General features: G+C 40.0%; 1 protein-coding gene across 1 annotated transcript in view; it reads right to left on the bottom strand.

Moving 5' to 3' along the window:
* LOC127579771 (rho-related GTP-binding protein RhoJ-like) overlaps nucleotides 1-15,661 on the bottom strand; it is a 41,636-nt gene that overhangs the window by 11,576 nt on the left and 14,399 nt on the right. The window contains exons 2-4 of the mRNA XM_052032719.1: nucleotides 13,228-13,286; nucleotides 1,940-2,104; nucleotides 856-951 (exon numbers count right to left, since the gene is read on the bottom strand). Coding sequence (XP_051888679.1) covers nucleotides 856-951; nucleotides 1,940-2,104; nucleotides 13,228-13,286 — 320 coding nt within the window. The remainder of the gene's footprint in view (nucleotides 1-855; nucleotides 952-1,939; nucleotides 2,105-13,227; nucleotides 13,287-15,661) is intronic.

Below are 15,661 nucleotides of genomic sequence, written 5' to 3'. Positions count from 1 at the left end.
ATAATAATTCTTGACTTAAGTGCTCTCTGGGATGAAATTCTCCGTCAGAATTATGAAATTCTGATGGTCATTTGAGGCAGCAGTGTTGTACATTGCTTAGATAACATGCAGAAAACAGATGCCAAGCTATGTTTAAACAATGCCCACAGGATCTGTTAAATCTCTTTCAAGATTTATAAATTTACTGCAAGTTCTTCTTTAGATGTTTAATAAAGTGGATCAACACCAGCCTGCTAAGAGCATTAGTGTAGACTATGAGTGTAATCATTAGAATGCAGTCAAGGTCTTGTCATTTGGTATCTGCACTGACATCAAAGTAGAACTCTAGTTAACAACAGTATTATTGATTGCTGGAAGTGGGTTTGACAGTAACTTACAAAAGAACGTTACATATCTGTGAAAACAAAAATTATGGGAAAAAGCCCTGTTGCAGGATTCTTTCAATGAATCAACACAAATTTAATAAGCTGAATGGCCTCCTTCTGTGCCATATGACTTTATAAGGAAATGGCATTTGATTCTCTATAGTTTATTGATACAAGTTGTATTATGTTAATGCTGGCAGTTCTCCCCCATAAGGAACAGACTTCCCCTTTAAGTAAACTTTTAGTATGTACAGAAATTTGAATGCTAACCTTTCTGCCCAGTTCTGAGCGGTGTCTGACTACACTACAGAAAAATCTGGTTACTAGCAATGCAAATTTCTATCAACTATGCCATCACACAAATTGCTAACTTGACTATGAATAGACTTTGTGGCAAGAATGTTTCTAGGTGAAATGCATCTTGATTATAAATGTATTTACCAGCTTCATGTGTAGTTGCTTAAAGTAAAAACTTCCAAAAAAAAAATACCTCTTTTGCCAGCTTCACACCTTGTTCATACGTGATAGGTTTTTCCTTCATATGAATTAATCGGGCCAATGTTTTGGGATCATCTCTTAAATCAATCTAAAAATATTTGATAAGATCATGTTAAGGCTTTCATGTTCATTTTTTAAACACTTTAACTTTACCAAGTATTCACTAGTACTTAGCAAGGTATTTACAACCATAATTTTCACATATTTATTCTTAAATAACTGGGTGAAATACATATTCAGTGCAGCAGTACAGCTGCAACTTATTTTTTTTTTAAAAAAGCCTTTCATTACATTAGTCTTGCTATTTTATCAATTTCCTAATTACACCGAATTTTTCCAATTTCAGGTAACCCTTGCCTCCTGTGTTCCCCTTCCCCACCCTTGTCCTGATCCACCACTGACCCTCCCTTTTTGTCCCCTTTCTGATACCCTTCTCCAGTCCCCCATCCCTAATTTTTGCCCTCACCCACCCCCCAAGTTCCATCCAACTGCTTGCACATTTTACCCCACTGGTTCCATGTCCCTTCACCTCTCCCTTAATGGTTCCCATTATTACCTTCCTTACATCAGATTCCAGCACTGGAAGCCTTTGTGTCCCAACTTATCACCCTTCTAGCTGTCTCAACCTTCCCCTTCCCCTCCACTGGCTCCAGCTGCCTTTTGTTTTGTCCGTCTCCCAACTCCACTCCTCCCCCTCCCCTACCTGGCTCCATCTGCCCATTACCCTTCACCCCTCCTCAGTCCACTAACCACCTACTGGCCCCTGTCCCACCACTCCCCCTCTCCTCTTTATACTGGCTATCTCCTCTAGTCACTGTCAGTCCTGATGCAGGGTTTTGACCCAAATCAACAATTCTTTCCCCAGCCCCCCCCCCCCCCCCCCCACACACACCACAGACACTTCTCAACCCAATGAGTTCCTCCAGCAGATTGTTTGTTGCTCCAGATTCCAGCATCTGCAGTCTCTGTCTCTCCTTCCAATTACTTTCCTTGTTGTAACAACAATGTTGTTCTGAAAACAGAGGTTACAACGAAAGAAGTTCCATTCTTACTCAGATGCAATGTGATTAACATACCTGAGTTCCAATCAATACATAAGGCACATGTGGCATACATGCTTTAAGCTCAGGCACCCATTCCTCTTGCACATTGTGGTAAGATGCAGGATTTACCACAGAGAAACAGATCAAAAATACGTCTGTATTTGGATAGGAGAAAGGTCGCAGTTGATTATAGTCCTCCTGTAAGAAATTAAGATGGGGAGAAAGAATTAAAAGCCATCAAATCCAACCTGTTGTACGTTACCCAAGAGATCAATTTTGTTTGCATTCCTTCTACTATCGGAACAGCAATATGCAACTTAATAAATCAGTATACACGTGGCTAGATTTCCTGCCCTCAGTGTTGTCATACAGTTGGTTTGAATGGCAGCAATCTATTGCAGCGGACACATTTGGTCTCAATTAGTCAGCTAACAAGACACACGTTACTGGAAGTAAACAACTTTTTTTAGGTTGTTCTTAAATTGCAGTAGAAGTATCCATTCAATGAACTATTTGTAGTGCATTCAGATTATTTGCCTTTATTTTCTCAGAAATCACAAAGTACAATACAAGCAAGGCAATGCACTATTAGACTAATAAACATCATTCACCATACCATTTTGTCAATGGATATTTATGCAGTTTCAAATAAAAACAAGGGTTGGAAATATTCATCATTTAGGTAGCATCTGTGCAGAAACAGATAGTTACTGTAACTTTTCTGATCAATGAACTTTCATCAAATCCAGCAAATTTTTCTCTTGCCATAGATATTGCCTGATTTGCTAAGTAAATCTAGAATTTTCAATTTTTATTTGGGAGTTCTACATTGTTGTAATGAAATTGTTTTATAGTTTGCCTTCTAATGAATAAGTGAATCTTCATAGTGTTTTTCAAGTCCTCGTGCAAGTTTTTTTGCCTAATATGGACTATTAAGAATAAGTATCCTATGACAAATCTATAGGCGACACATTCACATGAGACCACAGCTACCAAAGCAATTGGCACCATAGAAAGAATGATATTCTAATACTGCTAATACTCCATCTACTGGCTAGAGGACAAACTGAATAGGAGGAAGAGAGTCTTGCTGAAGAACTGAACTATTTGACAAAGGTTTTGCAGATTACAAAGTCACTCTTGATTCACTTTTATGCTGCTAGCAATCAAGTCACATGTCCACAGACAGAATTAAAATCCACAGATTTTTTAAAAAGTGTTTAAGATTGAAGAGTCTAATTTACAGGGTTCCAAAACACCGCTGCTAAGAAATGCGATGCTTATATAACCAAAGAATTCTCTAACTTTGTAAACATAAAAATTAATATGTAGAGCAAGTTCCAATTTTATATAACAGTCCCTCATAAATTGCAGAGCTTTGGTGAGATAACATGCAACTAAATAAAACATTTTCCTGCCAAATAATTTATTAATTCATTACGTCATGAGTTTTTTTCTTATCCAGAGTAAAAAGTTTAAGGTGGCTTTGACAGAAAGTCAGTTAAATATAACTGGACATATATATTTTGTTGACTTAGATGGCAGATGGGAGTTGGGGGAAGGGAAAGTGGGAGATGATAGTGAATGTCAAAGTATAGAGTTGTATTCTTCTCCTTTCAGTCACTTACCAATGGCTGGAGTTCAGCTGGTCCCATGAGATGACTGGTAGAGTCACAGAAAGGAAACATGCCCTTTGGTCCATCAATTCTACACTATCAACCACCCATTTATACTAATCCTACAATAATCTCATTTATTTTTGTTCTCCCAGATTCTACCACTCACCTATACAGTAGGGGAAATTTACAGTTGCCACTTAACTTACCAATCTGCATGTCTTTCGGATGCAGGAGGAAATTGGAGCACCTGGAGGAAACCCAGATGCAACCAGGCAACTAACCACTGCCAAGCCGAACAATGTAGAAGACCACAATATTTTGGGTCAGCCACAACTACATCCAGATCAACCATAGTGCACACGCAGGCCTTTGGGGTGATCAACTGAGGTGTGTGCTTGAGCAATGTTTTCTAAGAGGTATCTTGGGATGCTGATTCTGGGTGGGATGCTGGGCAGTCAACATTCAAAGTACAGCCTTTCAGTACCAATTATGTGTTCTGACACCTTCTTGTTGTCCTCTCCCTTTCATCACTGAATCTGTGCATGTGATTGAGTCTAATGGTATGTCCAGTCTGAGAGAAAGTATTGGCCAAGAACTGCCAGGTTAACTGGTCCCACCCACTGTTAATACATCTGAATAGTCAGCAACAGCTTCTTTAGCTTGGGAGTTAAAGGAGAACCCAGGCAGCCAGTTTAATAAGATGTCATCGTTCCCATCTGGCATTCTCCTGGCAAGAAGCATGTGGGAAGCTAAATATCTCTGATGAGTCAAATCAACTAAATGCATTAGAACAGCATCAAAAATAGATTGGATTGGAAGAGCATCAACTGTCCTAAAATGAAGTAGGAAATCAATTTAAAAAAAGTGAGCTGAAACCTTCCTTGACCCACCCCCCAAAAAAAATGATTTTCCACACGAGGAATAGGGGTGCATTCCAGGTAATTTACATTTTCTGCTAAGACTGAGTTTATTAAATGCGTTCAATTGCTTTATGTGTTTCAATAATTTTTAAAAATATGTTCAATTTTAATAGATTTCGTGCTTTTGAGTGCTTGTCAATACGAGAGTCATTCATTGATATTCTGGTTTAGCCTGAAGTGAGGTTTTGCCAGTTGTCAAAGCACTTCCATGGGGTTTACAAATGGAAGGCTCTGTGCCATGTAGGGCTTTGCCAACCAGGTCAAGAGTCGAGTGAAGATGTTGTCACAGAAAGGGTGGGATCACCAGGGAGGTGATCAGTGAGTGCAAGAAGCAAGCTGCTCCATCTAAAGTATGGTACAATACTATTCTTTGATGGGTTACCAAGAAAATACTTGCGTGGTCTAAACTAATTAACAAATGTTATGATCCATAATACATTTCCATTGATATTTATGAAGTGATTACATATTTATGAGTGAACATTTTGCATGGTTTGTGAAGTATTTTTCTGATAAGTTTTTTGTGAAATTCATATAACTTTTAAGCCACCCAGTGCCCCTGCATCTAATCCTGGATGAACCAAAACTTCCTCCAATAAAACAGTGAAAATATTAAAGCCACTGTACCCCAGCACAAACTCCATCCCATTCCTTCACCACCCTCTCAGGTTGAACTGAGAATGTGCACTTGCCCAGAGATTCCTCTCTGGTCAGTGGTGCGAAACATGCTATATTGCAGTATCACCATGTTGTACAGAGATGGAAAACAGGCAGGAGACTGGGGATGGTGAGGGAGCCATTCAGGATTTGGTGGAGGGTTGGGGCATTAATGACTTTGGCAAGTTATTCACTTACCTGATGGTCTCCCAGGTCAACATTAAGACCATATTCTCCTAGGAGTGCCCCAGGAAAACAATGATATCTTCCTGTGTCTCCCCAAAGCAAAATCATGTCAGTGGTTCGTTGAATGGGGACTGGCAATTTGATGTCTTTGGCTGAATTTCTTCATTGATATGAGTTGACCCAGAAAGGGTTGTGGAGACAACTTATTCCAGCTTCAGTCAATTTTTAATTGCATAACACTGCTTTAAAAAAGTGCTAAGTAATTGAATTTAGGAAGATCAGCATGTTGTCCTCAGCCTCTGTACAATGCTCCTTCATAGCACTGTTACCACTACTGACCAGAGCTGAATTTATTAAAGCCTGCAGATGGACCTTACAGGAACGTTCATGTTCAGAACAGAAGGAAAAGCAGGAAAATGGCAATAGACTGACACCATTTACTGAGGCTTGGAAATAAGTGCGTCATTGGAGGGTTACACACTTGGGCATCCAGGCATGAACCTCTCCATGCTCCCACCCTCAACCCCATAAAAGGTGTGATCAAAGGAATTACAGTCTTAAATATCTAGGAGAAATGGTAGTAAATAAGAAAACAAATTGGAGATTTCTTCAAATATTCCAGCATCACACCATATAAAAAGGTAGATGCACAAAATATCCAGGGCTCTAAGAGCAACACAACATCAAGGATTTAAACACTAAATTCTCAGGATCAGCTTATGTAAAATTTCATATGTATCATTCTGTTGCAGGGCATATAACTACTGACAATCAAAAAATAAATTACAGGTGCTGGAAATCTGAAACAAGAAACAGAAAATGCTGTAAACACTCAGCAGGTCAGACAGCATTTGTGGAGAGGGAAGCAGAGTTACACTTCTGGTTGGACCCCTTCACCCTGGGTCTCCAACACAAAATATTAACACTGGTTCTCTTTGCACAGATGGTGACTGACCTACTGAGTATTTCCAGCATTTTTGGTTTTTGTTTCAGATAGCACCAGAACAGGGCATCCATTAACACCCCTTCAAATTGAAAGTGTTGTAACATACTTTGTGTGGTTAACATTTGAAATAATCAAGCTTACCATGTAACCGAGCTGAGGAGCACACATTTCATTTGTGCACACCACAAACTAGGATTCAGAGTGACTATTTGCCTGTCACTTATTAATGGGCTATTCAAACTTCTATATCCCAGCACTATTTTTGCACTTGCAGGAGAAGGGAACAGGGTGCAGGTCAGAGCAAGGGAAGATTGTCAGTTCAGACCTTAGTCAGTGCCACACTGAACAATATAGAGCATGAGAGCTCAAAGGGGTTGGGCAGTGATGGAAATGGAGACCTCCCTAAAACTCAAGACTGCATCATATTATTCATTCACATGCAAACATCACAACACATAACCATGAAGTATTTTAGCCATATATATGCTTCTCCTGCTCATGTGGTATCCATAAATATGTCCCACTCAATCGCACTCAATCCACCAACTCAACAGCACACTGGAATTAATTTGCAGCAAGTTCCAACCACAGAAGAGGAAATAAAAGACATCCTCACCCCCAAAAAAATCAGTGTGCAGCCAGACTAACCATTAACCCTCATCCTCTGCTCAAGAAACTACCCACTCTTCCCCACCAACTCCAGACTTCTGCTGTCAGGTGATTAATTGAGAGTATTAACAAATTTCCTGCTGATCCAGAACAAGTTACAACGGGTCTCCTTCAGGTGTGGGAGTAAGACTGTGCGTTCTCTTAAGAATACCTCACAATAGGTTTTTCCCAGAACAATGTGGTTCAAATTAACCGTGGAAACAAATGAGGATGGGGCTTCCCATTAGAAAAGAAGGATGTAAAGTGGTTGGAACAGCTAGCCTTCTGGTAACTTTTCCATTAAATAATCCTCATCCATTCACAATTGGATTTCTCCAAGGATGCTACAGAGTTTATAATCTGCTTCATTTCTTTTTTTAAAAAACAAACATAATCCTGGCAGATTGGATTGTTTCAATATGATGGCAGCCTGGAAAGTGATCAATCACTTGCATCATTGTGGTCAAATGTCACAAATGAGTTCCACATTGGTGAAATGGAATCCTTCCAGTTCATGATTGCTAGTGAAAAATATACTGGCCTGATACAGCATGAGGCAATGGGGAATCCCACCATCTGAAGAAATTGAGAGTCTCTCACTTTACTGCCTGTTGCCCATGGAGGAAGAGGTGAAGCAGTATGAACTAGCAACACTGCATTAGTCACTTTGTAATGTGAGCAGGCAGAGAGCTTGTGCTTGCTGTTGCCATGGCAGATTAAAGTTTATTTACGTTAATGTTTGGATAATACCAAGAACCATGTGATCAGTCTTCAGCTAATTGCATCCAGCGCACTAGAGATTAATCACACTGCTGATGTCCACAGCTTTAGAGTCATAGAGTCAGACAGCACAGAAAACAGCCCTTTAGCCTACCAATGTCCATGTCAAGCGCAGAGCTAATCCCTATTACCAGCACTTGGCCCGTAGCCTTCTATGCCTTGGCAATTAAAATACTTATCTGGATAATTCCTAAGTAGAGTCAGAGTCATACAGCAGGGAAACAGGCCCTCCAGCTCAACTAATCCATGCTGACCAAGATTCCCATTCCCATCTAAGCTAGTCCTATTTGCCCACATTTGGCCATCTCCCTCTAAAACCATTTTTCCTATCCATATGCCCATCCAAGTGCCCTTTAAATGTTGTTAATGTACCTGCCTCAATGACTTCCTCTGGCAGCTCATTGTATATACAACCTCCCTCTGGAAGAACGACTATAAAATCATGCCACTCATTATTTTATACACCTCTATAATATCACCCCTCATTCTCCTACAGTCCTATGAATAAAGTCCCAGCCTGCTCAACCTCTCTTCATAACTCAGTCCCTCGAGTCCCAGCAACATCCTCATAAATCTCCTCTGCACTCTTTCCAGCTTAATGGCATCTTTCCTATAGCAGGGTGACCAAAACTGAACACAATGCTTCAAATGTGGCCTCACCAATGTCTTGTACAACTGCAACATAACGTCCCAACTTCTATACTCAGTGCCTCACTGAAGGACAGCGTGCCAAAAGCCTTCTTCAACCACCCCGTCTACCAGTGATACCACTTTCAGGGAACCGTGTACTTGTACTCCTAGGTCCCTCTGTTCTTCAACACTCCTCAGAGCCCTGATTTGTCTTCCTGAAATGCTATCACCCTTGCATTTATCCAAATTAAACTCCATTTGCCTTTCTTCGGCCCACTTATCCAGCTGGATCAAGATCCCTTTGTAGATCCTGATATCCATCTTCAGTGTCTATGACACCACCTATTTTAGTGTCATCTGACAACTTACTAACCACGGCTTGTACGTTCTCATCCAAATCATTGATGTAGGTGACAGATAGCAATGGGCCAAGCACCAACCCCTGGGGAACAGCACTAGTAACGGGTCCAGTCCAAAAAACAATCTTCCACCATCACCCTCTGCTTCCTACCATCACATCAATTGTGTATCCGATTAGCCAGCTCTCCGTGCATCCCACATGATTTAGCTTTCCATAGCAGCCTACCATGTGGAAGCTTATCAAAGGCCTTACTGAAATCCACATAGACTACATCTACTGGCCAACTCTCATTGACTTTCTTGGTTACTTCTTCAAAAAAAAACTCAAATTCATGTGGCATGATCTCCTATGCACAAAACCATGCTGACTGTCTCCAATCAACCCCCGTCTTTCCAAATGCATGTACATCTTATCCCTCAGAGTCCCCTCTAGTAATATACTGACCACAGATGTTAGGCTTACTGGTCTATAGTTCCCAGATTTTTCTTTGCAGCTCTTCTTAAATAAAGGCACAACATTAGCCAACCCTCCAGTCTTCCAGCAGTTTCACCCATTGCTAACGATAATGCATATATCTCAGCCAAGGCTTCCGCAATTTCTTCTCTAGCTTCCCATAGTTGTGTGAATCTCTACCTCCACCACCTACTCAGGTAGAATGTTCCAGATTCCAATCACCCTCTCGGGGGGGGGGGGGGGGGGGGTGGGAGGTGGTGGGGGAACCCTCCTCAGATTCTTTTAAACTTCTTTATCCTTTACCTTAAACCCGTGTCTTCTGGTTTTAGGTACATTTGCAATGGGGAAAGGATTCCTATTACCTATCTCATCTACACCCCTCATAAACTTTTATACCTCAATAAGATCTCCCCTCAGTCTCCTCTCCCAAAAGGAAAACAAACATGGCATATTCAGTCTCCATTACTGAACCCTCCATTCCATGCAACTTGCTGGTGAATCTCCTCTGCACCTTTCCAAGTTCAATCATGTCCTTCCTACAGTGTGGTGTTGAGAAATGTACACAGTACTCCAGCTGTGGCCTAACCAATATTTTATAAAATTGTATCATAACCTCCCTGCTCTTATATTCTATCAGCTAATGGAAGCAAATATTCTGTATGCCTTCTTAATACCCTTCCAGTTGCATACTAAGGTCCCTCTGTTGCTCAATACTCTCTAATGACCCTACCATTCATTATGTATGTGCTACCCTAATTGTTTTGTGAAAGTGCATCACCTCACACATCAAGAATACATTCTATCTGCCTTTGCTCTGCCCACTTTACAACCGATCAATATCATCTGGTACACATGACTATCCTCCTCACCATCAACAAAACTAATTTTTATGTCCACTGCAAGCTCACTAATCTCTCAGTTTAGATTACCTCTAAATCTCTAAATTTACCTCTAAAATTAATATCCAAATTTTTAATGTATATAACAAACAGTAAGGGCTCCAGCACTGATCTCCATGGTACATTACCAATAACAGACTTCCAATACTCTTTTCCATTGTTACCAAACTAATTTTGGATCCAATTTGCAACTTGCCCTGAATCGCATGTGATACTGAAAGGTCTTACTAATGTCCATGTAGATTACATCAACCACACCGCCTTCATCAATACACCTGGCTACCTCTTCAAAAAAAATTCAATTAAATTGATCCAGCAGGATAACCCCCTAACAAAGCCATGCTGACAACCTGTGATTAATCCCTGCCTTTCTCCTGTTTGATAATTTTGTCCTTCACAATTCTTCCAATAACTTCCCCATCACTAATGTTAGATTCACAGGCCCATAATTACCTGGCTTATCCCTGCTGCTCTTCAGAAATAAAGGTATCACATTTTCTTCACTTAGTCGAGCACCTTCACTCCTTCCACCGTAACAGCCAGGATCTCCTGGGGACCAGCCATTTTAATTCCACTTCCCCTTCCCACACTGATATGTCTGTCCACGGCCTCCTCTACTACCACATTGAGGAACAACACCTCATATTCCGTCCTGGTAGTCTCCAGCCTGATGGCATCAACTTCTCTAACTTCCGGTAACCCCTCCCCTCTGTTGCCCGCCCACTCCCCCCCCCCCCCCCCCACGCGATTGTTTTCCCTCATCTCTCTGGCCCCTTTACCCCTTCACTTCCCCTCCCCCAACCTCATAACCTGTCCATCACCCACACGTTCTTCTCTCTGGTTCCCCACCTCCTTCCTTTTATTTCATGGTCTACTGTCCTCTCCTATCAGATTTCATCTTGTTCAGCCCTTTGCCTCTTCCACCTCTCACCTCCCAGATTCTCACATCATTCCCACTTCCCCCCCTCACTTGAACTCACCCATCACCTGCCAGCTCCTGCTTCTCCCCCTCCCCCACCCTTTTATTCTGGCTTCTGCTCTCTTCCTTTCCAGTCCTGATGAAGGGTCTCAGCCCGAAACATCGACTGTTCATTTCCTTCCATAGATCCTGCCTGACCCACTGAGTTCCTCCAGCATTTTGTGTGTGTTGCTCCAGATTTCCAGCATCTTCAGTCTCCCTTGTGTATCACATGTTCTCTCCTCTCATCATCTGTCACCTCATCTGTGGCCAGTGAAGATTTAAAATTCTGTCAGAGCCCCATAGCAACCTGGGATACATCACATCAGGCCATGGGTATTTATCCACCTTCAAGCCTGCTAAGGCATCTAATACCACCTTTTTTATGGCCACACCTGTCACATATCACCATGGATTAATGCATTTGGTTTACATGCTTGTTTCAAGATCCTTTGCTTTGTATTTGTTTTTACAGGATCTGAAGTTAAATCAACTAAGCATTATAAAGTTGCCAGTCAAGCAATTTTAGTGCTGGTATGGTTTTCAATTTTATCTGGCAGCTTTCTTTTTACAGAACAAACACAGTACCCACAAAATACACAACCTTGCACAGCTTCAAAAAGGCTATTTCCAATCATGATTTCTGCTTTATAATGAAACCCATTGCAGAAAAACTTGATTTATTTCAACATCAGATTCAGATGAAGTTACCAATTTATATCCTTAAATGCCACATGCAAAAAAGAGATCAAAATCATTATCAGGAATGGATTTGAACTAATTTGACAGAAGGACCATACTTGGAAAGGAGAGACAAAGTGCAAAGTAAACTCAGAGGGACAAGCACCATCGCAAAGAGGATGAATGAGATGATGCAAAAATTTTGCACACATGATATTGGAATGCATGCTTATTAATGGTCAATGACCAAAAGGCGGAAATTGACACCAACAGCTAAAAAGGAGACCTAGGTTAAACACAGATAGAAGTGTAAACTAAACATTCTTGGCTAGAATCCAATTAGGAGGGAAAAAGGCAAAAGTGAATGGGTGACAGATAATAATATTACACCCCTTTAGGGGAAAGTTATATTGGAAGGCCAAAGACTGAATACGTTTGGCTAGAGTAAAGGAGCTTTAATATTTCTGGGCATTTACTACAACATATTAAAAACTATGAGAAACAAATAGAGAAGCAAATCTGTACCCATCAGCCAGTTAAATATAACAAAGCAGCTAATACTAGATGACTGAAACAGCTTTGGTATGTACTGATATGGATATAAAAAGCAAAATGTGCAAGGAGTGTTAGGATTCCTAAAGAGAAGTTTGGCTGTGTCAATGAGCAAGAGCATGCCACCAAGGTACAGATAGTCCGATGTTTTGCATAATGCATCCAAGGTCTATTTATAACAAATGCCTGGCACAAAATTGATTTGAAAAACCAAATCTCTTTGTCTGACTCTATAGAAGGTTAAGGGAGACCAAGCACGTAGAATTATCAAATGTTTTGACAGAGTGATTAGGGAGAAACAGTTCCCCCTACTAAGTGGTAATCAGAGGACGTAGATTTGAGATAATTGGCAAAGGAGCACAAGGAAAATGTGGACACTGCAATTCACTTTCTGAGAGTGTGGTAAAATTAGAGGCCAAAGGAATTTTCATACGGCAATTTGACATGAAGAGGACTTATCAGGAGACCCATGGAGAAAAAGCCTGATTGTGGGAAAGTTCTTCCAAAACGCCAGAATAGGCATAAACACCCAAAAGGCCTCCTCTGTGATGTTCTGCAGCTTACCATTGGAATGCATTTGTAATGGGCAAGTTGAAATCTGACAGTATAGCTTCATATACATTCAAACAACCAAACATCTACTAACATACCAAATTAAGCCTGATCCAGTTTGAATATGGAGGTTTTAAAAATAAGACTTCTAATATAAACTAAGTACAAACAAAGCAATTTGTTGTAGACACAGGTTTGATAATTCAGTTACTGTACATGATCCTTAACTTTAAGCACATCAGCAAAGCCAAGATTCTGCCACTGCAAAACTAAACTTGTTTGTTTCAGTTAACTGGGTGATTAATATACATTCAACAACAGCTAAAATGTTATCATCCATTTAAATAATGCCATTTTCATTATAGAACTGGATTTACCACCTAACCTTGAAGAATTCAACAAATAAGAAACATATCGAAGTTCAACCAGTGCAAGAATCCCAACATATAGTAAAATATTGAGTTCAGCTTTGTCCATACCTGTCCAGCAGTATCATATAGACCAAGCAAATGCTGCTTTCCTCCAACGGTGATGGTTACTGCAAGGTAAAAGAATTAAGTTAATTGCTACTCACAGGATTATTTTCCCATGGATAGCAAGTAATAACTTGGGACATAAAATATAAATGGTAAACATGTGAAGTTATTAGCTTTGAAACTGGGAAATGTTTATTATTAGACCATAACATTCCTGTAAAAGGAGTTTCTTTTTAACACTTTTTCCTCTCTATGACTCCTTAACGTCTGATCTGTTGTGTAACTAAGAGTCTTTATTTGATCATTTTAAAGCAAACCATTTTTCCACTTGCGTTTTCTATTTTTCTGAAAATAAATCTAAACATAATACTTATAACATTCAAATATTGTTTTAATACTTAAGAAAAATCAAAATTTAGGCCACTTACACCTGTAATTTATACTACTTTAACATTTTTCCAAAAAATCAGAAAAACAATAAACACCACGTCAAATGAAATTTTTGCCAGCTGAGAAAGCTAATGCCCAGCAATGCTGTCCAAAAAGAAACCAAAAACAGAAGAAATTCATTCTAGAGCAGATGGTATTCTTTCTTGAAGGCAGAATAACAATGTATTAAATTAGAATATTGTCCAAAGTACACAAAAATGGCCAAAGTTGACTTACTCTATGAGTAGGTTACACATAGAGTAAAGATCAGCACACCTTTTAATATAGCCTTCAAAAATGACACCTTGGTAGAATTACTTACAACTTGTGCAGGAATGTGAGGAATTTGATGAACTACATTGAGACATTGCTCAATCGACAATGTCTTATAAATCTTTTACTTTTGCTTTCAAATGTTTCCTTGGCAATGTCACTCCATTTCTTTATATGCTCCTTCAGTCTTATAACACTCCTAAAAGTTTCTGCACCCCTCTAATTCTAGGCTCTGAAGCATCTCTGAATTGAATCACTCCATAACTGCTGGTCATACCACCAGCCTCTAAAAGTCCCAAGTTCTGGAAACCTCCTTAAACCTCAATCTTTCTATGCTCTTTAAAATCTACCTATTTGACAGCATTTGATTATCTGTCACATTATCTCCTCTTATGCTGGGTCAAATTGTCTTCAACGACATTCCAATGAGGCAACTCAGTGCATTTGGTAACATTAAATGAACTATACAACTAGCTGTTGTGGTTCACCAAAACTTTTTCGCCTTCTTTCCTGTCAAGGTTTTCTTCTTCCTCATGAGATATAACAGTGGAAAACTGCAAGCTTGGACTGCTGTCTAATCTGATTCTAAGATTAATAAGCACATTTGTTTCATTTTATTCATCTCTTCTGTGATACTTGACAGGAGTCAACTCATTCACTGAATATCAAATATGAAAAACCATGAGAAGTTAGCAGTATAGGCGTGTTTAAGATGGTTCACGTGAGTAGGTTCAACTAAGCAAATACAAGCATCATTAATTCTTTGTTATAAACAAGGTGTTAACTCCCCTACAGTTCTTTGACCAGGGTTAAAAACCAGTGTCCTTGATAATATTTTCATCAAAGCATTGATCCAGTGTTCTTACAATATTGTCCCACTGATCATCTAGTATTATTAAGTAGAAGTGTGACAAGGGAGCTAGGATGAAGACTATCATTCCAGATGTGAACAAATAATAACAAAAAGCACAAGATTTGGACATTTCTGGACATACTGGCATACGTTGCTCATCCCTACTTCACTCCTCAGTTCAGAGGTGATTAAGAGACAACCAGGGCCTGGAGTCACATACAGGCCAGAAGTGCCAAGTTCAGCAGATTTCCTTCGTTGAAGCATATCAAAGCATAAAATAGTGCAGCACAGGAACAGGACTTCAGCCCAGGATGTCTGTGCTGACCATAATGCCAATTGTAACTATTCCCATCCGCCTGCACATAGTTTATTTCCCTCCATTTGCCTACCTGTTCATGTGCCTGTCCAAACACCTCACAAACACTGCTATCATTTCTGCTTCCACCAACTTCCCAAGCAGCGCATTCCAGGCACCTACACTCTCCGTGCAAAAAAATTTGCCTCGTAAATCTCCTTTAAACTTTCCCCACTCACCTTAAAGCTAGGCCCTCTTGTATTTGACACTGCACCCTCAGGAAAAAGAGTCTATCTACCCTATCAATACCTTTCACAATTTTATGTACTTCTATAAGGTCACCCCTCAGCCTCTGATGCTCCAGAGAAAACATTCCAAATTTGTCCAACCTCTCCTTACATTTAATACCCTCTAATTTAGGCAACATCTTGGTGAACCTCTTCTGTACCCTCTCCAAAGCCTCCATTATCCTTCCTATAATACAGCAACAAGAACAGCACACAATACTCCAATGTGGTCTAACCAAAGTTTTATACACCTGCAATATGACTGACCCACTTTTATGCTCCAGGTCCCAACCAATAAAG

This window comes from Pristis pectinata, chromosome 1 (genome assembly GCF_009764475.1).
Source record: "Pristis pectinata isolate sPriPec2 chromosome 1, sPriPec2.1.pri, whole genome shotgun sequence".
Taxonomy (NCBI): domain Eukaryota; kingdom Metazoa; phylum Chordata; class Chondrichthyes; order Rhinopristiformes; family Pristidae; genus Pristis; species Pristis pectinata.
The sequence above is the reverse complement of the archived record's forward strand: the minus strand, read 5'-3'. Positions and strand labels throughout refer to the sequence as shown.